Below are 24,977 nucleotides of genomic sequence, written 5' to 3' on the forward strand. Positions count from 1 at the left end.
AAACAGACACAAAGGTACACCATCATGCACATGAAAATGGAAAGTTTTTGTGTGCTGCTCATGTGTCGTGTAATTTAAATACTCGAACTGACGATACGATTAGCTGTTACTTCCATAATTTTAGTGGATTTGACAGTCATTTTATTCTAAAAGCTCTCAGAAAATGTAAAAAAGAAATTTCCTGTATCGCCAATACATCAGAAAGATTTTTGACATTGACAGTGGGAAAAATCAAGTTTTTAGATTCATATAAATTTATGAATGAATCTTTAGAAGTATTAGTGCGCAACTTGGTAGATAGTACAGATATGGAATCGAAGTTCAAACGACTGTTTTCAGTATTTAATGACCCCGATCTCGAACAAAGGCAACTATTGTTGAAAAAAGGAGTATATCCCTATTCGTACATATCTTGCCCTGAAAAATTCACTGAGACTTCTCTCCCTCCGATAGAATGTTTTTATAATGATCTTAACGATACACCCCTCTCCCCCAAAGAATATGAGCATGCACAAAGAGTGTTCTCAACATTCAAGTTGAAATCTCTCGGCGAGTATCATGATTTCTATCTGTGCCTAGACGTCATGCTATTAGTTGAAGTTTTCGAAGAAATGAGGTCAACGCTTTTTAGGTCATATGGCCTCGATGTGACTCATTTTCTTTCGCTTGCTCATTACACTTGGAATTGTATGTTAAAGTTCACCCGGGTTGAACTCCAATTGATTAGCGATCCTGATATACATCTATTGTTTGAATCAGGAATGCGCGGTGGTGTTTCGTTTATTGGCAAGCGTTATTGCGAAGCCAATAACAAACACATCCCTGACACATACGATCCCACAAAACCAAGTAACTATTTGCTTTATATAGATTGTAATTCTTTGTATGTGCACTCTATGAATCAATTCTTACCTTATGGAAATTTCAAGTTCCTCTCAGAGGAAGAAATCCATGCTCTTGACTTTACAAATTTGGAGAGTGAATCAGAAACTGGTTATGTAATTGAATGTGATCTCAAGTACCCACAGGAGTTACATGATATGCATGCCAATTTCCCCCTCGCCCCACTTCATCAAATTCCTCCTAGCGAATTGTTCTCCAAGTACCAAACCAATGAGAACGGTCAAACTCTGACTAAAAAACTCATGAACACGCTTTTTGATCGAGAGAGGTACATTGTTCATTACATGAATTTGAAACTGTACCTTCAACTCGGATTGCAATTAACAAAGGTACATCGAGTCATTAGCTTTTCCCAATCGCCTTGGTTGAAGAACTACATTGACTTCAATACCTGTAATAGGCAAGCCGCGAAAAATAAATTTGAAGTGTCCTTCTTTAAACAGATGAGTAACTTAATTTATGGGAAGTCATTACAGAATACTCGTCATCATTGTAATGTTCAAATTATCACAGACGCTAAGCGTCTAGATAAGTACATTTCAAATCCCCTATGTAAACGCTGGCAGATAATAAGCTCGGATGTGATTGCGGTTTTCTCGCGAAAGTTGGAACTAAAAATGAATAAGCCAATCTATTCAGGTTTCTGCATTCTGGATTTGAGTAAACTGCACATGTATGATTTTTTCTATTGTAAATTGCAAAAAATCATACCATGGCAACGCATCCAGCTCTGTATGACTGATACAGATAGCTTCCTCTTATCATTGGAGACACCCGACGTCTACCAACTGATAAGAGAAAATCTAGAATTGTTTGACACTTCAAATTACCCAGCTGAGCACGAATGCTTCTCCAATGAGAGGAATAAAGTTGTAGGGAAATTTAAGGATGAGACAGCTTCAATTCCTTTAAAATCTTTTCTGGGATTACGAGCGAAATTATATTCATATCTTGTAAATAATGAGAAGGAGGAAACTGTAAATAAGTGTGTGGCAAAAGGTGTGAAGACACATGTGAAAAATAGAAAACTTAGTTTTGACTTGTATAAAAAATGCTTGATTGAACGATGCCAACATATAGAAAAATGTAATATGTTGAGATCCTTCAATCATAACATGCATCAAATTGAATGCGCAAAGGTTTGTTTAAGCCCGTTCGATGACAAACGCTTTATTGCAGAGAACGGAATCGATACATTACCATTCGGTCACTACAAAATAGCAAACTGATGGCACAGATCAGTGTGTGTGTAACAAGCTAGTGACCAACACATCGAATTCTGTTTCAAGCGTGTCTTCACACAAAGAAGAAGAAGAAGAATGAGTAATATTAGAGCAAAATTAGCAGCAGAGCTTCACTCTGCTGCACGTGTAAATTACCCCACACGCAGATATGAGTTGAAGAATGAGAACGATTTATATCAATCAGATCTGATTGAGATGGGTAGCTTATCTAAATTCAATAAAGGATATCGTTATATTTTAGTTGTTATTAATTGTTTTACTAAGTACGCTTATTGTATACCTTTAAAGAATAAGACTGCACAAAGTGTTTATAATGCACTCGAGCCCATTATTTGTAAGAATAGACATATGCGTTTTTTCCAGACAGATGGAGGGAAGGAGTATTTTAATAAGCATGTGAAAGATTTGTTAGATAAGTATAATATCAAGCATTATTCTGTTTTTACTGATAAGAAAGCTAGTATCGCTGAGAGATTTAATCGTACAATAAAATCAAAAATATATCGATCTTTAACTGAACGTGGGAGTAAAACTGGGTTAATAACTTACAAAATATTGTAGATGATTATAACAATACAGTACACAGTAGCATTGGAATGCGACCTAAAGATGTAACTAAAAAACATCGTAAACGTGTTTTAGAATCACTAAACTCTGCATTTAATAGACGATTCAAATTAAAAGTGTTGAAACCAAAATATAAGCTAGGTGATATTGTGAGAATTTCTAAAAAGAAACAGATATTTGATAAAAAATATCTAATGAATTGGTCATCCGAATATTTCCGAATTGTGAGCATACATCCCACAAGACCTATCACTTACTCATTAGAAGATCTTAGTGGTGAGATAATACAGGGTAGGTTTTATCAAGAAGAAATTAAAAAAACGCATTTGAATGAATCTGAAAGAAATGTTTATTTGATAGAAAAAATATTGAGACAAGATAAGGATAAGTTGCTTGTGAAATGGATTGGATTTCCACAACCATCATTCATAAATCGAGAGAACTTATTAGAGTAAATAATAATTAGAGTAAGATCACATGGTATAATTTTATCGAATCACATATGTTGTAAATAATTAGAGTAAGATCATATATGATGTAAATAATGTACATTATCTATCCACATTTGTTGTAAATAATTAGAGTAAGATCATATATGATGTAAATAATGTACATTATCTATCCACATTTGTTGTAAATAATTAGAGTAAGATCATATATGATGTAAATAATGTACATTATCTATCCACATTTGTTGTAAATAATTAGAGTAAGATCATATGATGTAAAGTAAATAATTAGAGTAAGATCATATATATGATGTAAATAATGTACATTATCTATCCACATTTGTTGTAAATAATTAGAGTAAGATCATATGATGTAAATAATGTACATTATCTATCCACATCTGTTGTAATATTCTTTACATTGTGTGTTTTTTAAATAAAAACAACTTGAATTGAATGTTCGCTCTTTCATTTCTCATTTTTGTCATAGAGAAGTGCTAGTAGCATGTGGCACAAGGTGACTATATGTTGAATGGGTGAGTACATCTAGTCACCTAGAAACGCTTCATTACCGAGTGAACCAGACACATGAAACAGTTCTGTTTGTATATCTCACTTTCTCAACATGAACAAACTCGACATTGTAAATTTCGATAAGTTAATTGCACAAGAGGAAAAGCCTGTATGGTGTAAGAATGGAACATTGATACCGCATAACGCTAGAATTCTCATTGTAGGGCCGTCTGCATGTGGTAAAACGAATTTATTGTTCAACTTGATTTTTTCCAAAAATGGATTGAGATTTAAACATATTTATTTAAATACTAAAAGCCAATATCAAGATAAGTACTTGTTTTTAAGAAAAGTCTTTTCAAAAATGAAAGGTATTGAATTTCATGTCAATGATATTCCTGAGAGAATTCTCCACCCCAATAAATTGAAAAATTTTCTCTTGCCATATTCGATGATTTACAACTTAGTCACACACCTCAAATAAGAGATTATTTTACTATGGGTAGACATCGTAATATTGATACAGCATATTTAATTCAAAGTTATGGTGCAACACAAAAACATTTCACCAGAGATAATGCAAATATGATTGTTATATTCAAAATTGATCAATTATCACTCAAATTAATACATAGAGACTATGTGGGTGAAGATATTTGCTTCAGAGATTTCAGTAAATTGTGTTCAAATGTGTGGAATTCTAAGAAGCATAGTTTTCTTACTATTATGACCGAATGTACAGCTAATAGTGGAAAATATAGACAGGGTCTGGATAACTTTATTGACATTCAGTAGAGAGTGAGTAGCAGTGAAAGAATGAGGATGTCTCGTAGAAGACAAAACGCTAGTGTTGCTCTAATCGATAAGATTAAGAAATTGAGGAAAGTTATTAGAGATAAACATAGAAGCATTGTACATTTTGAAAAGCAATCTGACAATTACAGAGAAAAACTTTTTAAACCGATTATCACACCTTTAGTTGAAATGGGGAAAACTAAATCTTCTCTCCACTCTGATCAGAGTTTTATACCAAAAAAGGAGGAACAAGAAGAAGAAGAAGAAGAAGAAGACGAAAGTATGGAATTGGGAGAAAAACATGATGATGAAACAATAGAAGTTGCATCACCATCAGCAGCTGAAAAAGATCTAAGCATGAACGAATCAAGTATATTTAATTCAACTAGGCTTGAGAGTGATACAAGCGCTAACATAAAGAAGATAAAGAATCAAGTGCTTGCACAATATTTGTATACATTTCATAGTGAAAAATTGGATAACTCGATTCCTTATGGAATTTCCTACGATTCTGACCGAAAATTATATTTTATGGGTGAGATGGTTGTTAGCTTTGATAACTACTTCTTTTATATTGATAACGAAAAATTCCGAATTACACATGGACTATTAGAACTGTTATTTGCGCAAAGACCGAATTCATATCTCTTTGATGAAAAAGATCTAAATAAATACAAGAAGATTTTATCAATAACAAAAGTTCATTTGGATAGACGAGGATATGTGAAACGTAACAGTGGTGTAAAGTCTCGCTTAATTCAAATGCTGTTTCCTGTTAAAAAAACAAGTAAGAGAGGTTCTGGCTTATTGAAATTTGCAAAAAATACTTCTAGCAATAGAATTTACCAATATTATGACAACTATGACGAATTGGTTCAGAGACTTCATTTATTAAAATCATCAGAACTTGCCGGGCACTCAGCTCATGATGTTGAGATCGCATCAATTATAGAAGAATTGCGTGAAGGTAAAATTATTGTTTAGTTGCAGAATGAGCGTGCACAGATTCGGAGGTAAAAGCGAGAGAGTCGCCGCGAAAAAAGACATTGTATGGAATGAACCAGATCTTACCAGTTTTAGTGAGAGAATAATACAGGCAATTAATCAACAGGGTGTTAGTGAATCTCTGCATTCGTATTTAGATTCGCAATTATCTAATATAGTTAAGAATATTGGATTGAACAAGATCGAAAAGGAACACATCTTCAGTACATTACAACAGTTATCTGACACTATCGATAGGGGACTTAAAGAGAAATCTATCAATTTGGAGAATTCTCTTCATGATCTCAAATCAACAACAGAGATATTCAGATCACACTTGAATACGATCAACGATAATAAAGTTGACAAGAATTATTTGGATGAGAAATTGAAAGTTATCTCAGACAAGATTAAAGATTTGCAAGTATTAGATAGAAATTATCTGAATACTAGATTGAAACAGCTTAGCACAGAACTTTTTACTAGAGTAAATGAAACTCATTCATTATCTGTTGATAAGGAATATTTGGATAAAACTGTGCGGGCATTGAATAACATTGTTATAACAAAACAAGAGTTAGAAGATCGATTATCTGCAATGACTAATACGATAAAGACAAATCTTATGGAGGGGATTGAACAATTTGTTTCAAAAAACGATTTGAATACATTGCTAACTACGTTTAGCGAAACTTATGTATTGAAAAATGATCTGAGTAGTGAAATGCAAGCATTTATTAAGAAAGATGAATTACAAGCTACACTCAAATCAATTCGTGAGGAAATAGCAACTTCAATTAAAAATACAGAGAATGATGAAGTGACAAGATTACAATGTTCGGCTACATTCAACGATTATCTCACATTATTTATACACCGAATAGCATACCAAATAGTGCGAAATTATGCGAAAGTTAGTTTCCATATGAATTGGATTGAAGCGAAATCTCATAATTTGACAGAAGATCAAGTAGGTGATTTAATAACTGATAAGATGGGATTAAGTATCTACGCCGATGTTCTAAAACCCTAAAGTTAGGATCATATCAATCTTTAATCGATTTTCACTATGCAAATTGCTTGGGAGAAATAGCTACATTCTATTTCAATGTTCACATGCATTTTTCCAAGCTGAAACAAGAGTATGTACGTGTTAATGCACGAATTAGAACAGAGATGCATTCGTCCTTGTGAACTCTGCAAAAACGTGCCGATACTCAAGTATTGAATTAGAGCGGAACTGCATTTGTCCTTGTAAGCTATGTGAACTGAAATTGCAAAACGTGACAATAGTGACGTATTGAATTAGAGCGGAACTGCATTTGTCCTTGTAAGCTATGTGAACTGAAATTGCAAAACGTGACAATAGTGACGTATTGAATTAGAGCACAACAGCAATCGTGCTTGTATGCTCTCCGAAGTGAAATTTTGAAACATGTTAATCATCAGGTAAGAGCAGAATTGGTGCGTAATGATAACGCTCAAGGTTGTCTCACGCTAAGCAATCGTTGCTACATAGTGTTGTGAAAACTACAACAAGAAATGACAATGTTTTTCAGTTTGATAATATGTTAAGAATGTAAGATTTGGTTAGAATGATTTATATCAATATAGATTCAGAAAAGAACTTTGAATTCACTATTATTCTTCCAAAGAATATTCAACTATGCTTGCCACATAAAGAGTTTTGAAAAAGATGGGATTTGAATGTTACTACTGGACATATATTCTCGGAAGAATGATAAAATCTCATCTAGAATTTATGATAGTAAGAAGATCGTTTCACTTAAATCTCCCAGTGTTCATTGTGTGTACAACTCGCTGTCAAGATTATGTTTCAGTTAAATTTGAGAGTAAGATATTCATTTCACAAGAAGTTTGTTTCACTTAAATCTGGCAGTGTTCGTTGTATGTACAACCCATTGACAAGAACATGTTTCAGTTAAGTTCGTTTCACTTGAATCTGTCAGTAGATTACCTCTCTCTCACACACATATCTCTCTCTCTACTATTAATCATCAAATAGACTATGACTAAATGTAATTGAGCATGACTAAATGTAATTAGCCATGACTATATTAACTAGAGCATGACAAGAGAGAGAGAGAGAGTATCATCTTCCTCTCCTTCTATCTATGACTAAATGTAATTGAGCATGACTAAATGTAATTAGCCATGACTATATTAACTAGAGCATGACAAGAGAGAGAGAGAGAGTATCATCTTCCTCTCCTTCTTCTTCTCCTTCTTCTTCCTCTTCTTCTTCTCCTTCTTCTTCCTCTTCTTCTTCTCCTTCTTCTTCTCCTTCTTCTTCTCCTTCTTCTTCTCCTTCTTCTTCTCCTTCTTCTTCCTCTTCTTCTAGAGAGAGAGAGAGAGAGGTTCTTCTAAGGGGGCGGGAGAGGTGCGGGAAGGTGCGGGGGGAAGGGGGGAAGGTAGGATGGGTGCGGGGGGAGGGGGGAGGGGGGGTAAAGTCGCAAAAAAAGCGTCAAAAGCGGTAAATAGATACTACTGTCATAGAAGTGTAATTATAAAATTTGTCAAGCGAACTGACTCTCTGGCATTGCTAGAAATCGCTAAGAGGGATAAGGGATTGAAGTGAGCAAGAAAATATTTTTTGTTTGATTTTTTTTAGTTGCACTGCTTATTTTTGATTTCTACTTTCTCTTTTGATGAACTCTTTTTAAATCTCGACTGATTTCATTCATAAATCAGTTTAATTTTATAAATTTTGATTTATCAGTTTATTTTTAAATCAGTTTAATTTAATTTAAATAAATTAAACAAATAAATTAACAGTACTTTTGGGCCGAATAATCAAAGATATAGTTCAAACTAGTTACTGGTATAGTTCAAGTACCGGTAGTAAAGTTAATATAGTTCAAAAAGCAGCTATGGCTCGAACTAGTTTCTATAAAATACTAAAATTAAATATCACAAATGAAATTCCAGTAAAATTGATTAATATCATAAATGGGACAGAAAATATATCAAAGATAGTTTATTCTTATCTTTTATCTTATTACTTGTCATTTGTTTCTACAATAGTATATATTTTTTCTTTATTCTATGATTTTTTTTTGTTTTGATATTTTTTCAAAGTATGAAATTATAAAATAATATTTATTCCATTTCTTTATTGTAAATAAGAGTTTTTTTTCTTCAAGTATATTTAAGTTTAAAATGTAATATTGATGGAGACAGTAAATTCGCGTTCTGTTCTGGAATGTCGTCAATATTATTATTATTTTGTGTGAATGTGTGTGTGTGTGTGTGTGAATGGGATGATTTGTTCTATCAAATGTGATAGCTTTATATTTCATGTGTATATATTGTGTAAATGAATTATTTCGTTTGCCTATGGAGGAGACTAGTGGCAAATTTATATTACATGGAAATATTAATGAAGTAGATGACTCTCATGTTTCAGAGTTTTCTAACCTAACTATCCTTCATCAAAATATACAGAGTGTTAACAGCAATTCTGATTGCTTTTCGACATATATAAACTGCTGGAAAATTAAACATGCAATTATGGTTTTGTTCGAAATCTGGCTAAATTCAAACGAGGAAGCCTCTCTATTTTGTATTGATGGGTACAACCGCCATTATTCAAAAATCTCTGTATTCACCCGTGCTACTGGTTTAATTGTTTATTATGCTTCTGAGCTGCCACATTTTTCATTCTGGATAGATCAGTAGAGGGAGCGGACATTGTCAATCTTGAATACAACATTTCTAACTATAAATTTAATCAGCTGTGCCTTTATTGCTGGCATAGTTTCAATATTGAACGTTTCCTTTCAAGTTTCGCTTCAAACTTGGAGAATCTGCCACAAGGTGGCACAAATTACAGACCCGTTTCTCTCGTATCTGTGGTTTCTAAACTTCTGGAAAAAGTTGTTAAAAAAAGACTTCTCAACTTTTTAAATACAAATAATTTTTTCTATAGCCGTCAGTATGGTTTTCGGGAGGGTTTCAACACTGAAATGGCTCTTGAAAGCTTCATAACCTCAATTCTAATAAGACAACTTCTTTTGTATCTGGTCTATTCCTTGATATAAAAAAGGTTTATTTTGACACAGTTGATCACTCTACATTGCTTAATAAGCTGTTTTGAGCCGGCATAAGAGGTGTTCAAACAGTTGGTTTTCCTCCTATTTGAATAAACGATTCCAGTATGTTGCTGTTGGAAATGCAAAAGAAGCGAGGTATTGAGTGTTAATTACGGTGTACCACAGGGTTCGATTTTGGGCCCTGTGTTATTCCTAATCTTCATAAATGATCTTTTATTTACTTTAATGGATCGCCTGTCTCATTTGAAGATGATACTCCTTTTTCATATTGTGGTGCAAACAGTGAGAGTTTATTTAATAAGATGCAGGAAGAATTGCATAAATTATTTATTTGGTTCAACTGTAATGGTCTCTCCCTCAATGTATCCAAAACAAAATACTTGCTTTTCACTCTGACTACAACTTGGCAATTCCAATCAGCACTAAAATTTCATAATTATTCGTACAATCAAACTAATTGTGATTGTGAAGTACCTAGTTACACAATCTGACTCTATAAAATATCTTGGTGTATTAGTAGTAGATGAGAAGCTCACTTGGTCTTGCCATATCCATTATTTGAAAATTTATCTACGGTACTAATACTTTTAAGAAAATTTTATCTCCTTGGAAAAATTCTGCCTCAACCTGTTTTAAGACAAATTTATTGCGCTCTTGTGGATTCCAAGTTGAACTATGGAATAACTTGTTGGGGCTCCACATTTTTATAAAAACCACTTAAAGCCGTTAATCACCATCCAAAAATCCATTTTACGTATCATGAAAGGTGTGAGGAAAACCGAGCACTCATTCCCAATTTTCCAAATGTTTAATTTTTACCATTGCGCTACATTTATGTTTTTAAAGTTTCATCTTCATTCTTTATCCAATCAGGAGATCGTGGAAGGCAATTGTACGAGGGAAATCACTTATATAGCACAAGAAGTGCAACAAATAATCTTCTAACGTCTCCTAAAGCTTACAAAACCTTTTTTAAAAAATATTTTGTCTTTCTTAGTCCTAAATTGTTCAATAATGTGTCTGATTACATAAAAAGTGTTAATAATATTCATTCATTTGAAAAACAAATTTTCAAGTGACTTCTTTCTTCTCCTCCTGAGAATATTGAGAGTTTGTTCACTGTCATTGGTTAACTTTGATTTTAGTGACACATGAAATATTATTCTAATGCGTGAGTGGTGTGTGAATCTGTGCGTGAATGCACCAATTGAAAAACTTTTTTTCATGTAAGTTACTCCTACTTGCAAACAATTTTAATAATTAAGCAAGTAGTAATCCTTTTTTTGACATCTTATTAGATTAATATGCAATTTTGAATAATGTTTATTATTTATATTACAATGTAAAAAATTATGCGATGCTGTAATAGTTATTTACTGTTCATGATTGAAAAATTGTTTTGTTTCAAATTATTGTAGCCTATTGATTTCAAAATAAAGAACCATTTGATTTGAAAAATATGTCGATTTTCATGAAATCGTATGTAATTCTATTAATGTTGAGAATATCGGATCAATTCGACCATCTGGGGGTTCCAAAATAATCATATTAACAATATTCGAAAGATTCATCTCATTGCAACAACTTATAGTATGGTAAATATAACTTCAAACTCTTAAAATCTGAAAAGTACTGTTTGCAGCGGAAAACACGCTTTTTTCACCATAATATGCCAAACCTAAACAATTAGAAAACCGTGTAATTAATGAAGCCTTGAAGGAACAGACTTGGAAATGGTATCAATCTCTTCGTGATGATGTTTAGAAAGAGATGGTAATCTCAAACATATCTGTCATCACAGTAAAATCCAAGATGGCGGCCAGAAATGACAGTTCAAAAAAGTGTCTGTAAATTGAAGGAAAATGTGTTTTATTCAAAAATTTCACACCTTCAAAAGCGGATATCTCGAAAACTAATGCGATATAGCAAAAGTTTTGGGATTGTAGGAAAGTATTGTAGGAAATTATATAAGCTTCAATTTTGTATAGAATAGTCATTTCCGTAAGATGCATAGTTTTCGAGTTGAATGCGAGAAACCAAAAAATGGTACCTTTGACCCACCCCCACCCCCTTAGCACTTTGGGTAGGGGTGAGGACTGCAGGGTCAAAAACTGTCTTCCAAACTTTTCCCTCTATATCCCTTCGTTAACTTGATTATAAACAATGTTTCCATATTATACAATGCTGTATATTGTCAATTATTAAAAAATCATGTCCATCTAGTAGAGGTATTTACTGCTGTAATGTACAGAGTTTGGGAGAAAATCTTTCAGAGGAGCTAATTCATAGAGATGGTATGAACATGCAAATACTTGAACTCAAAATTCAAAATGTTTTTATTGCCGTGAACAAATACAAGTTATTGACAAAGTCATCATGTAAAAATTATACTTGGATTATACATACATACATACTGTCATACACATATAAATTAAAACAGGAGACACAAGACATAAATAGATTGAAAACACTTAAAAACTTACATTAGAAACGGAAATTTTTGGGAACTGAGTCCCCCTTCTCAGTTCCCGAAAATTTCCGTTTATAATGTAAGTTTTCAAGTGTTTTCAATCTATTTATGTCTTGTGTCTCCTGTTTTAATTTATATTACAAACTTTAAAGTGTTTTCTGTTATGTGCTATGTATTATACATTATACATACAAACTGTTGGTTTAATAATCCAAAAGTTAAACATCTTATATGTCTATAGTCTACATTTAACAGTACTGTACTAGAAATAGTTACTCGTTGGATGAAAAAATACATAGAATAATATTTCCGAATAAATATTTCTTCATTTTATATTATTGGTCAGCTGGTATTCTACCTGCACTGCTAGTTTAATAATTAACTACATCTATTTCTGCAGTAAAACCCAAGCTATACTCACAAAACATTAAAATTATTTTGAATGAGAGCATCCTATATTTATGATACATACTGTATACTAGAAGTTGTAGATCAAATAGTTTATGCAACGGTTATATTTGGTCTATAAGGACCCGTGAGATATTCAGATATATAAGACACTCGCTTGTGTCTTAACTTACATCTTACTCGTGCTTTAAATACTCTCATTATAAAACCATTGCAAAAACTTCTATTCTATAATAGTTTGGAACGCTTTATACTTGAGTGTATTTCGGTATCTGGTATACTTTGCATCAAGTTGTACATTTAATGGGGGTTTCCTCTCCACTTAGCTTGTCTCTGCGGCATATTGATTGGAGCAGGCAACAGATTATCCACAGTTTTAATTCGGCAAGTTTAGCTCTTGGTTTTTCACTTATGTTCTTCAAGTTAAGCTGCAAGATTTGATTGAATTTTTCTGAAGCAAAATTAACGTCGTTTGAGTCGATAACCTGTTGCCATTCTTTCAGTCTCAAGTTTTCTCAATTTTGAGCAATTTATATTGAGTGAAGTCTTTTGTAATCATATTTTGTTTCAAATTACTTTGAATTTCAATACCGGTTGAGAAATGGTCCGTCCATCTACATGTATGTAATATAAAGGAACGAGCATCAAAAAGGAACGGCAATTAAGCGGAAAATTTATTGATATCAGTTACTGTTTCTAGTGAGATTAAGTGACAAAATAAACATTCGAAACTTGTCTGAAAATAACACAAATCTATTGATGAATTACAAACATGTTTCAACACCTATGAAAACACTAAAGATGACACCATAGGTATTGAAACATGTTTGTAATTTTTCAATAAATTTGTGATATTTCCTCACAATATTCTAGTGATTCATTAGTTATATATGTGTTGCTCACAAGACGCGTTATTTTATCTATGCAACTAGCATATACGAGTAGTCATACTCATACGTAACGTCCTGGTAGCGCTCTTCTTGCGAGTTGATATTAGGGTGGAGGATATTGCAGTTAATATCTTCGGCTATGATTTTCAGGTGTGATTTGTTTAGATAGGTATTTATAATATTTATTGTAAGCTGTCGATAAAAAATGAGAGAGGTGAATACAAAAAAGTTGACATGATATGTTGGCCGATTAAAAATTCAAGGCTAAGCACATAGCAACCCCACCGATCAAGATCTGATTACAAGTCACAGATAGCAAACTATTTCCATCGTAAACTACAACCCCACCACATTGGTTGAGCTCATTTGAGCTTCGAAATATGTTATACCCATCAAGGTTCAAGAGCTCACTGTCCTCGTCCAACCATGCCTCCGTTAAAATAATAACATTCGATTTAGTCGCGGCTTAGTTGTCAGGTTCACAGATTTATCACGAAACTACTTTAAGAACGAATATAGAGAAATGAAATACAGCTCCAGAATTCAGAATTCCATTTCTTTTAAATTCATTGCCATTAGAGTTGACAATGTTACAGAAAAAAGTGAGATTCAAACTAAACTTAGAGTGTACTTTAGAAGAATAAATAATTTTGATTAGTTTCAGGAAGTTATATTATGAATTATTGAGTTAAAATTATTCTAATTTTAGAATAAAAATGTATTACGATGTAATCAATATTTGTGTCAAAGTGAATATAGGTAATATTCCAAAGTGATATTTTGTTACTGTGAGTGTAGAATTGTCGCTTACCGAGCAAAGTTTTTTTTTCTATTTAAGTTATGGTGCAATGGGCAAAACAGGACAACCAGTTACAAAAAAATTAAGAAATATAATCAAGTCGATTAATAAAACAGAAGTATTGTTATTGATTGTTTTATTGTATGTAATGAATTATTTTTATATATCCCTCAAATAGCTTACAACTAGAGGGTTACTATCGCACTGTTGTAATATTCAAATAAATAAATAAATACCTTGCCAAAAAATAAGGAATTCATCAAAGTTTTTGTTGTTATTTGCTTGTCTTACTATAATTACTTGGTCATCGTTTTTATTTAGTAATTCACTGTTGTTTGATGATGAAACTTATGTACTAACAATTGCTAACACATATTATTATTCATTTATCCGTGGATATAATTATAAATCATAGAAATATGATTAGGAAGGAACAGGCTTGGCACAAAGCTATTCCATCCCTAAATTTTGATAATATAACATGTCAAAAAAATAGGTTATGTTTCTACTGTAAAACGTTCAAGTTCAGTTTTCGTCCAAAATATATATAAGCTAGAAATTTTGAATTTAAAAGAATTAAAACACAAAACTATACAACACTTAATTATCACTGAATATTGAATTAATCCAGTTATAACCATTTTGAGTTACATAACTCAAAACTTGCATATTACTATAACTACACTTTTTAAATCTTTATTCATGTTTTAAATAATAATATTATGATTACCCCAACATATATTATTATTGTGGAGTATCATAATTAGGATTAAATTTATTATTAGCAGCCTCTTGAATTTAAATGTGTATTATAATAATTATATTCAATTAAATTTTATTTATCATGTTATGCATAGAATAGAATAGAATGACTGCCTTTATTTTATACCTGGGAGGGCGAAGTTAGGGCGCAGTCGGCCCTCTCTTACCCTTAACCCTCCAATACAATACTAAATTATAATTTAACAAGCAATACTCAGTAAAATAAAATAAAACAAAACGATATTTTGAATGAAAAAAAGTAAAAATAATAATTATAATAAAGTAGAATAGTTGAATAAACTTTAAAGTGTGCATTCTTAAAATGTAAAATAACAAAGATCTGTTGGGAAATAAAATCAAAATTTATGACGGAATTATAGGGTGGAAGAAGCAAAAAAGAGCATTATGGCTACAAATCTTATAAGCAAGATGAGAAAATAAGGAAAGTAATTAATACTTCTAGCACGAAATTAATTCTGAGAGAGAAAAAGAGTATTTTTTAATATCTGTCTTCAGAGTTTACTTTCAAAGTTGAACTTGAATTTCTTATAATTATTCGAAATAAATTAATTTTGAGACTGAATAAATGAAAGTATCAAAACTATGAAAAGTATGAAAGCATGAAAAGAAAGAACACACACACACATACACATGCACACACATACACACACCAACACATGCGCGTGACCAATGATGCACCCCCCCGCTAAGTCCAGCCCTGCTCAGCCCTGATCCACCGGTAGACAGCCGCGTCGAACCGACGATGACCCTTAATGCGCTTCAATTCAGCCAACAATGAATTCCACAGTCCACAAGCTGTCACAAGAAAGGACTTGTTGAACATGACTGTCCTGTGAGAACCATGGGAACCATGCCGTGTACCACCCCGACCGATATCACTCAAATATTGAAATTCCTCTGCAATATACTTAGGTGTTCCAGTTTTTAATTTCTTATGCAGAAAAATAACAGCATGAAGTGCTCTACAATCATGCAGCCTCATGAGATTAAGTCTATCAAAGTATTCAGTCACATGGTCATCACGTCTGAGGTTGAAGATGAAGCGTACACAGTAATTGTGGGCACGCTGCATCCTCTGTAAAAGTTGAACTGTCATATCAAGAGTCACAATGTCACAGTAGTTAAAATTTGGAAAAATAAAAGTCTTGACTAACTTAATCCTTGTGGAGAAAGGGATACAGTCAGCAATCTTCTTCAAAGTCATAATGCCCGCAATGACTCTATTGCAAGTCAAGGTCACATGATTTGTATATTTTGAAGCTCCCCATGCAAGTCTACCATAAACTTGAAGGGGCTCAAAGTAGCCATGGTAAGCCATAGTAACTACGTTCTCATCCGACATCCTAACCAATTTGTGTAGAGTGTAAATGGCTGAATCTAATTTATTTATAAGGATCTCCACATGTGGTCTCCAGGTCAGACACTGATCAATGAAAACACCAAAAAATTTCATGTTCTCCACCCGTCAACATATCAGCATCACACATTCTAAATTGAAGTGATGTGTGCTCTTGTTGCTCTCTGATTGATTAGTTAATGAAGCTTATTTTTGGGACATAAACTAAAAGCGCATTAGCCCTGCACTATATTTCTACATCCACCAAGACATTTTCCGTACTAGTCTTCAAGCTCTCTGGTTCCTCAGATGTTATAATGCAATTTGCATCATTTGTAAAGAGTATAGTTTGTGCCAAGGGGACATTCCCAGGAAAGTCATTAATGAAAACAGGAGAGCAATGGCCCCAAAATAACCCAGTGGCACTCCTCTCTTTACAGCCTGGGGTTGTAAGCGATGAGGATAGTTCTGAATTCGATCCTGCTGAACCTCCAATTCCACAACTTGGAACCTGTCTCTCAGATAAGTCTGTATCAGCTGCAGGAAGTTCCCCCGGACACCATAGTAACTCATCTTATCGAAGAGAATATCATGACTGAGCATGTCAAATGCCATCTTTAAATCCACAAAGAAACCAGTCACCTTCATGCCACCATCCAAAGAAGAAGACCTCATCCAAAAGCATATTTATGGCATCAACTTTTGCTTTATTCCTTCTAAATTCGAATTGATTTTTATGCAGTACATTTTCCCAGTTGGTGTCTGTGAAGCTCATCATATATGGACCTTTCAAAGATTTTAGAAAATGAGGATAGCATTGAAACTGGCCTAAAAGTTTCCATAAGCTCCTTTGATCCATTTTTATGGAGTGGCCTGACTTTGGCAGTCTTGAATGATGATGGGAAGATTCCTGATGGCATAGACAAGTTTACAAGGTAAGTCACAGTATCTGCCACATAGTGGAAGAAATCCTTCATTATTAGTGATGGAACACCATCCAAACCACTGGGCATCTTACTGTTTAGAGATCTCACCATTTTCTTTACATTCTCTACAGATTTCACTCGTACTTCATTCATTTGACAATCTCCAGAACCCGCCCTTTCAAACAAGTCTATATAATTAGCATTATGCTTTCCAATGATTGTGGTCTGTCCTTAGCAAAAAACGTATTGAATAAATTGACTATCTCACTTGGTGACTCAGTGTAGGATTCATTCAATTGTAATTTATAGCTGTTCACTCTATTATTGTCCTTTATCTCTTTTTTAATCACATCCCAAATAGCTTTTGGCTTATTTTCTGAAGAACTAATCAGTCTGCTGGCATATTCTGTTCTAAATAAACGTATCTATGTTTCAGTAGATATTTGTTTATATCTATGTTTTAACACAATATCATTGGGATATAGTTTCCTAAACAGCTCAATATCTCTCTTACAGGAACACAAATAATTCAGATATGGGCAAGACCATTTTATAGTTTCTGTTTTCTACCTTACTTTGAGTTTCTTGAGAGGAAATGCTTCATTGAAAGCCGCAGAGTATATTTTTATGAATACAGCCAACTTATCATTGATGGTCCCTGGTACAAGTTGTATACAGTTCCAATCAGTAGCGGCTCGTGATCTTCTAGCTTGGGGGTTCAACCTCATGATCTATTGGAGAGAAAGGTCAAGAGGATATAGAGTATTGAGCATAATCAAGTGTAAAGGTGATCAATAATAATTTTAAGGAATTACACCCCAAAGATTGAGCATATTTTCTACAATTATAAATTTTTTGTCCTGTTCATATTTTTCTTGTTTGATTTTTACTTCGGGAGTTGGTCACCATTATGTTTTATTTTACACCTAACCTTATATCAATATTGTTTGTATTTAACAAATACTGAACCTTATTCATATTTCTTCATCAAAATGCTGTTACGGTAACACAATAAATTATATTGACACTCTCACTAAAAGAAAATGGACACACTAGAAATACTCAGGAATACACGAAACACACTAGAAATTACTATATTCTTCTACACGCAAAACAAATTTATATAACGAAAAATGCAGTGAGATCTATCACAACTGTAAACAGTGTATACCATACCCGAAACCATACCGTATAACCTCAAAACTCTCACGCTTAGGCTACTTCTTGTTTACCGCTTTTTTACTGTTTACTGCAACCAAATTTAAATTTATTGGTTATAAGCAAGTTCAAGATGGCACTGCATCCGTATCACGAATACTCACGATTCATTCCGAGGTTTACCGAATGCTTCACTTGCCTCGGCTAGGTTCGGCTACTCTCGGATGAACTCTTGCAAAATTGGTTCAGACAGGATTGTGAACCAAATCCGTGCTAGCAAACCGATTCCCCTCCTCCGTTCCACTACCACACCCAGCCCTGTTTTTGGGTTCACATCGGGGAATGAACACTGCTTTCCAACTCCACCCGTCTCGTCATCACATTCGGTGCTGTTTCAAGCAAGCCACTCCGGGATCTCAGGCACCGGCAGCAAAACATCAACGTTAAGTTTACGTAGATGAAAAATGTTGTGATGTAATTTAATGAGAATAAAATAAAAATATAATTATTTGAGTTGCAAATTCATCATTGTATAGGAAGTTGATTCAACTCTGGGGGTTCAATGAACCATTGAACACATAGGACGAGCCGCCACTGGTTCCAATCACAATTTTGCAAACTCTGTTCAAATTTTGTCCCATTTTCTGCAGAGAACATTCGATTTACAAGAAACTCATCTCTGTTGTAGTTCATTAGGCCATGCGGTAGTTTCACTGTAACTAGTTGCACATAATGATCAGAAGAGACATATTCAATTGTTGAAGAGAGAAAGCAGTTATCGAGCAAGGTCGCAGAGTGTGATGTGACTCTTGTAGGAGTATCAATAACACCGGTGAATCCAAAAGCAGAGAAAAGTGCATATAATTCCACTTTTTGTGATGAATTAACTAGACAATTTACATTGAAGCCACCAACTAGATTGATTCATTTGAATCTTTGTTGAACCAGGTCAAATTATCTCTCTAGATCAGATAAGAAATGTTTTCTTAAACACTATTGCAGTACTCTCAAATTCCAGTTTAAGTGAACAATCAAAGACTGAAGCCGACGATGCTTTTCGTTTTCTAGCAAATATTGCCACTCCTCCCACGCTGACTTGATCGATTTGAAAAAGATATGAGCTGAAAATTATGAAGATGAACAGTTTCCTGCTCACAGATCCAAGTTTCCGACAAACAAAGAGAATCCAATTGCGGCAATGCACCCTCCCTTTGCATTGTTTCCAGTTGTATGGAGAGTTCATTATTTTACATCTGTATTTCTAAATAAACTCCTCTGGATGCAAATAATTGGCATTCAGGTGAATTATTATTATTATTAGGCCTATTTCAGAAAGATTAATTAAGACTATGTTTGTGTACTGATCTCTGTTATTTAGGTCGTCAATGTTGGAAAATGCATTGCATTCAATTAAAGGTACATCTTGAAAGTCGTTAATCGGATTAACAGGTATAATAGATGCTTGAATAATATTTGATATGATCGTTTCATTTTATTGTTAGATAGGGTAGATCACTACATCACCCGTTTTCAGCCACTACTACTATATATTTGTCAACGATAAACAATGAGCAAACTTCACGATTTCGCTTTTAGTAAGTTTTGCATTTCTGAGAAAATAGAGACCAGTAATTGATAGTGAAAATTATTTTTTGTCATAGTCATTCAATTTCAGCTGTTTTCCATGCATGAAATCAGGCCAGTAAACAGCTGTTTGCAGAACAAATAAACATATGATTCTCATTACAGCATACTCTACTGTAATGAAACCATATGTTTTCTTTACAGTAGAGTATGTTTCCTAGTTCCGAAATAGGAACAGCAAAACTGCTACAAAAAAACCACCTTCAGCGCTCCAGGTGGAAGTTTTGTCAACTTCTGCAAAATATTTTGCAGTGCTCGAATGAAATTCTAGTCTCGGCTAACGCCTCGACTAGAAACATCATTCTCAACTGCAAAAGGCCCCTTCCCGTCCATGTGTCGTAAGATACTATTGTTGTAGTGAGATAAGAATGACAGTGAAAAGCAAGTACATTAGTCAGTAGTTGATATTAAGGTGAATGAATAGAATGGAATTTGTGTAGTCTTCTTTCTGCATCTTTCTCTATACTGTATGTGTAGAAAAAATTTCTGTATCGCCTATCGCATGAGCCCATCTACTCCATTCAATTTATATTTTCACTGACATTGCCATATCGTATGATTCAAGGAGTAGATCCGAACTAGAATTCTGTCTGGATTGATGTGTTTTCTTTCTCAAATGTAGACTCTTTGAAATTTACTTATATAAATATTGAAAGTAACTCAAATTTTGAACTCATAGAGATTATAATATAATAAAAATTAGCTCAAACATCAGCTAATACGTGGAAACTCAGTTGAAACTATGAGATCAATACTAATTGTAGACTAAGGCACTACTCACACTAGGCCGACTCAAATCGTACGACTCCAGTCGCAGATAGCAGTCTGTCAGACTTTTCAAGTTGACTTATTTAAAATTGTATGATTAAATGCTTAATTCAATCACACTTTTTTAATGATATTAAATAGGTAATTTTACTGCTTTTACAACAAATTAGAACGCGTACTCGTTCATATTCTAGATATTTCACTTCAAATCCTAACCTCACTTTATTGAACATACAAGATACTCAAGTCTCACGTCTCTTGGCGACCAGCATGTCGAGTCACAAGGAAACTCAGTCGCGAGTATCTAATGAATTGATCTAGAGTGCACGAACGGCTAAGAATCCAAATAGGAGGTTGGGTTTTTGATTAGTGTTGAGAAGAAGATAGTTGAAGGTTTTAGTCAGCTCAAATGAAGGATTGGGTTGAGTTTTAGTTTTTAAATAGTAATATGATTGTATTATTTAGAATTTAAAAATAATTTTTGAATTTCAAATTAGAAATTTTGTCATCATAGTAACTCCGCAATTTGAGTCGTGGTAGTTTGTGAGTATTGCCTAAGATAATTAACTCAAATCAATAAATAAATACCGTATTTGGAGTAGTGCATTTCATCAACTCTACATAGATTCTACTAGCTCAATATTCGTTATGTTTTGTAATTGTTAATAATAATTTTCATTTCCGTGTTTCTCTATTAGAAATATACAAAAATATTATACCGAAAAAACAAAACTTTATTTTATTGAACATGTGTTATTGTAGCTACATTAACAGGTAAAAAACAGGAAAAATGTAAAATTGATATTTTATACAGCAGGAATAATGCGATAGTATGGATAGGGTTTAGTGATGTAAATTTTCTGGGAATTTAAGATCGAGGAAATATTCCTAGGGAATTTAAGGGAAATATTCCAAAAAATCATAAATTCCCGGGAATTTATGGGATCTTAAGGATATTTATGATTTCTTTCAAAAAAATGACCGAAAAAGACGTTTTTTGTTACACAAGGTCTCAATAACCTGTTATACACCAGATTTCAGATTTATATGTAATAAATATAAGGATGAATAACTTATAAATTGTTATAAGTTCAAAGAAAACAGTACCGGTAATTTGAAGTTCATAGACTGATCATAGACTGAAAGGATAAATGAGCACTCAATAAATCATTCAATTGCACCACTATTATCATGCTACTTTCATGTCTTATAAGTTGAATAAGATTTTTTACTTACTAATAAACGCCTGTAAATCAGGTAAACAAAGTATTGAGTGTAATTTAACTTTCATTGCAAAATTTTATTCAATTTCTCCGCACAAAAAATAATTGACCTCTAAATAAAGATTAGAGTAGAATATAAATCCAAATATTAGAAATTATAAAATACAGCAAAATAGGCTAAACTGAAACAAGGAGCAATCGAGTTTAATTCAATATTAAAAAGAAAATAATTACACAGCTCACAGCCTTTCAAGAGTCGCATAGTAAGTATATAAAGTTGAGTAAGCATATAAAAATTCCTCACTCCTACCACACTCAACACTAAAACTGCTATAAAAATTGATGGAAAGCATAAAATGATGAAATAATACATTAAATTGAAGAGAATTGAATGCTCTACAACTCACTGTATTTTAAATACTCCTATAGTCCAGTCAATGAAAGATAATAGAGGGAAAATTTTGGAACACAATTTTTGACCCCGTAGCTCTTCTTTCAAGGATATTGAGGGATAATCATATTAAAAGTCCTTACTCCTACCCCCTGTGTAAAAAATTACTTTTTTTTCGATGCATTTTTGTTGAGCAATAAGCCCTGAAAGTGCAAAAAGTTTGAAGAATAACTGTCTTTTCAAAGATTATACACTTTTAAAAGTGAATATCTCAAAAACTAAAGAAGATATCACAAAACTCTACTGTACAAAACTTGTAGGAAATTTATCTATAGCTTAATTTTTACTCAGTTAGCCATGTCGCTGAAAAGCATTGTTTCCCAGTTACATGCGTGTCAGCCAGAAATGAAAAAAATTCAACTTTTTAACCACCCTCATCCCTTAACCTCAAGGAGTAGGGATGAGGACTTTTGATATGTTCACTAGTTTACACAGAGTTTAAACAAAGCTGCGAAGTCAAATATTGTGTTATAAACATTCCCTCCCAATTTCCCTGTCAATTGATCTATTGTTGTTAAACTGAAGATTTCACACTCAGCACTATAACGGTTGCAACAATTATTGGGAGATGCGTAAAATAATGAGACCATAGATGTAATTGAAGAGAATATAATGCTCTATGAGTCCATTAAATAATTTTTAGCACGGATTTTTTCAATGAATCATTAAAAAATTATAAGGCCAAAAAGATGAAAAAATCGGAGCCGGAAGGGTTTTTCTTCAAATTGCGATACCTTAGAGAGCTCATACCTAGAAAACTATGAGCTATAGAAAAATGTTGGAAATGAAACTTGTAGGATAATTTTTGAGCTTTAATATTATGATTTTGTTCAACAAAAAATTCCGAAAGGCACATATTGTTCGAGATATATGCAAAAAACAAAACATGGCACTTTCAAACCACCCCCACCACCTTAGCACAGGGGGTAGAAGTGAGGACTTTTGATATGTTTAACCCCTTACTATCCTTAAAAGAGCTACGGGGTCAAAAATTGTGTTCCAAAATTTTCCCTCTATAATCTTTCATTGGCTGGACTATACGAGTATTTAAAAGACAGTGAGCAAAAACAGACTCAAAGAATGATGATTTATTGATTATATCAATGTAAAATGTGGCTGAGCTTGATCAATATCAAATAGAATGATGATTTATTGATTATATTGATGTAAAATATGAGTGAGATTGATCAATTTCAATCATTTTTAGAACAATTTTATAAATTCCCTCAAGTTCCCTTAAATTCCCAAAATTTCTTGGCCTCGGAAATATTCCCAAATCATAAGTTCCTTCTCACTGGGAATATTCCCGATCCACATCACTAATAGGGTTGCTAATTCTATATATGATACTTTCAATACAAAACACGGAAAAAGAATATCAAGTGTTCTTATGTAATCCTTTTTCTTTGATACAAACCCAGCAAAATAAACAATATCAACATTTTCTAAATGCGTATTATTTTTTCTATTTATCGACGATTTGTTTCCGATTTATATAAAACAAAATAACTTCTTCTATAACACAATACAAAGCTACAACAGCCAATTTGAAATCTTAAAACACACCTTAAACATAGAGGAACTTTTATTTCCAAAGTACTAATCTAAAGTCTTTGCTTAGTGCTAGAATACACGAAGACGCGGACCCTGCATTGGGGAGAGACTATGATGTCTAGACAAAACAAAAGCAACTATAGAGTTGAAATTGATCACACCGACCATTTGATGATGTCACTGAGAATTACGAGTATTTACATAAAACATGTACTTAATCAAATATTGTTCTGACAAGGCCCAAGTTATTCACTTCTTGTTTTTCCAAATTACGATACAAATCTGAGGATATGCCCGGTTATCATACCAGGTCCAAGAATGTACAAAAAGTTGAATAGCAAAACATTTCACTTGAAGTCAACAGTTTACGAAATTCTCTATTCCTGACTGAGGTGCTCTCAGTCAACTGTGCGCTAGTTATAAACTTCCATATGGACGATTCTATATTCTAGATTCCTTAATGTGTCCAAAACTCCCCACATCGGGCATACTATAATAACAATAACAATGTAACTTATAATTAATTATTCAACGAGCACTTATTCTGAATACATCAGGCACTTTATTGAGTGAGTCCAGAAGGTAACTAGGTTTTCCTGTTGATTCCTCAAGATCATACCTCGATTAATTGCCAGGGAGTTCCCGACTTGAGTTTGGCATCAATGTACTGGTATCTATACATATTTTTTCTTTTCACAAAATATGAATTTTCGATCCAATACGTCACGTTAACCTAAAAAAAAAAAAAAAATTCATGTAAGGGCTATATCGAAATGCAATCATGAGTAACCTTCCGCCGCTCAACACACATCTATACATTTAACAATAATACATTTTTCCATTAATTGAACAGTATATTTAATTCAGATACTCGAGTACGTGTTATATCTTTACATTTTACCTAGGACATAGTCACATCTGTGCCGCCACTTTACCCCCGCGGCAGAAAATTATCTATACATTTAAAATTTAGAATTTCTCTGAATTACAAAATCAGACTTATGTACTACTAGCCGGCAGGCTCGCTTCGCTCGCCTTA

At 33.2% G+C, this 24,977-nt stretch overlaps 2 protein-coding genes across 2 annotated transcripts in view; one reads left to right on the plus strand and one right to left on the minus strand.

Moving 5' to 3' along the window:
• Window positions 1–24,977, plus strand: part of LOC120354446 — a 56,641-nt gene that overhangs the window by 12,807 nt on the left and 18,857 nt on the right. The gene's annotated exons all lie outside the window — the stretch shown is intronic.
• The window catches only part of LOC111045301 (polyamine-transporting ATPase 13A2), a 144,538-nt gene continuing 143,316 nt past the window's right edge, over window positions 23,756–24,977 (minus strand). Inside the window, exon 23 of the mRNA XM_039442055.1 lies at window positions 23,756–24,671. Coding sequence (XP_039297989.1) covers window positions 24,552–24,671 — 120 coding nt within the window. The 3' untranslated portion in view covers window positions 23,756–24,551. The remainder of the gene's footprint in view (window positions 24,672–24,977) is intronic.

The sequence above is a fragment of the Nilaparvata lugens genome, chromosome X, assembly GCF_014356525.2.
Source record: "Nilaparvata lugens isolate BPH chromosome X, ASM1435652v1, whole genome shotgun sequence".
NCBI classification, from domain to species: domain Eukaryota; kingdom Metazoa; phylum Arthropoda; class Insecta; order Hemiptera; family Delphacidae; genus Nilaparvata; species Nilaparvata lugens.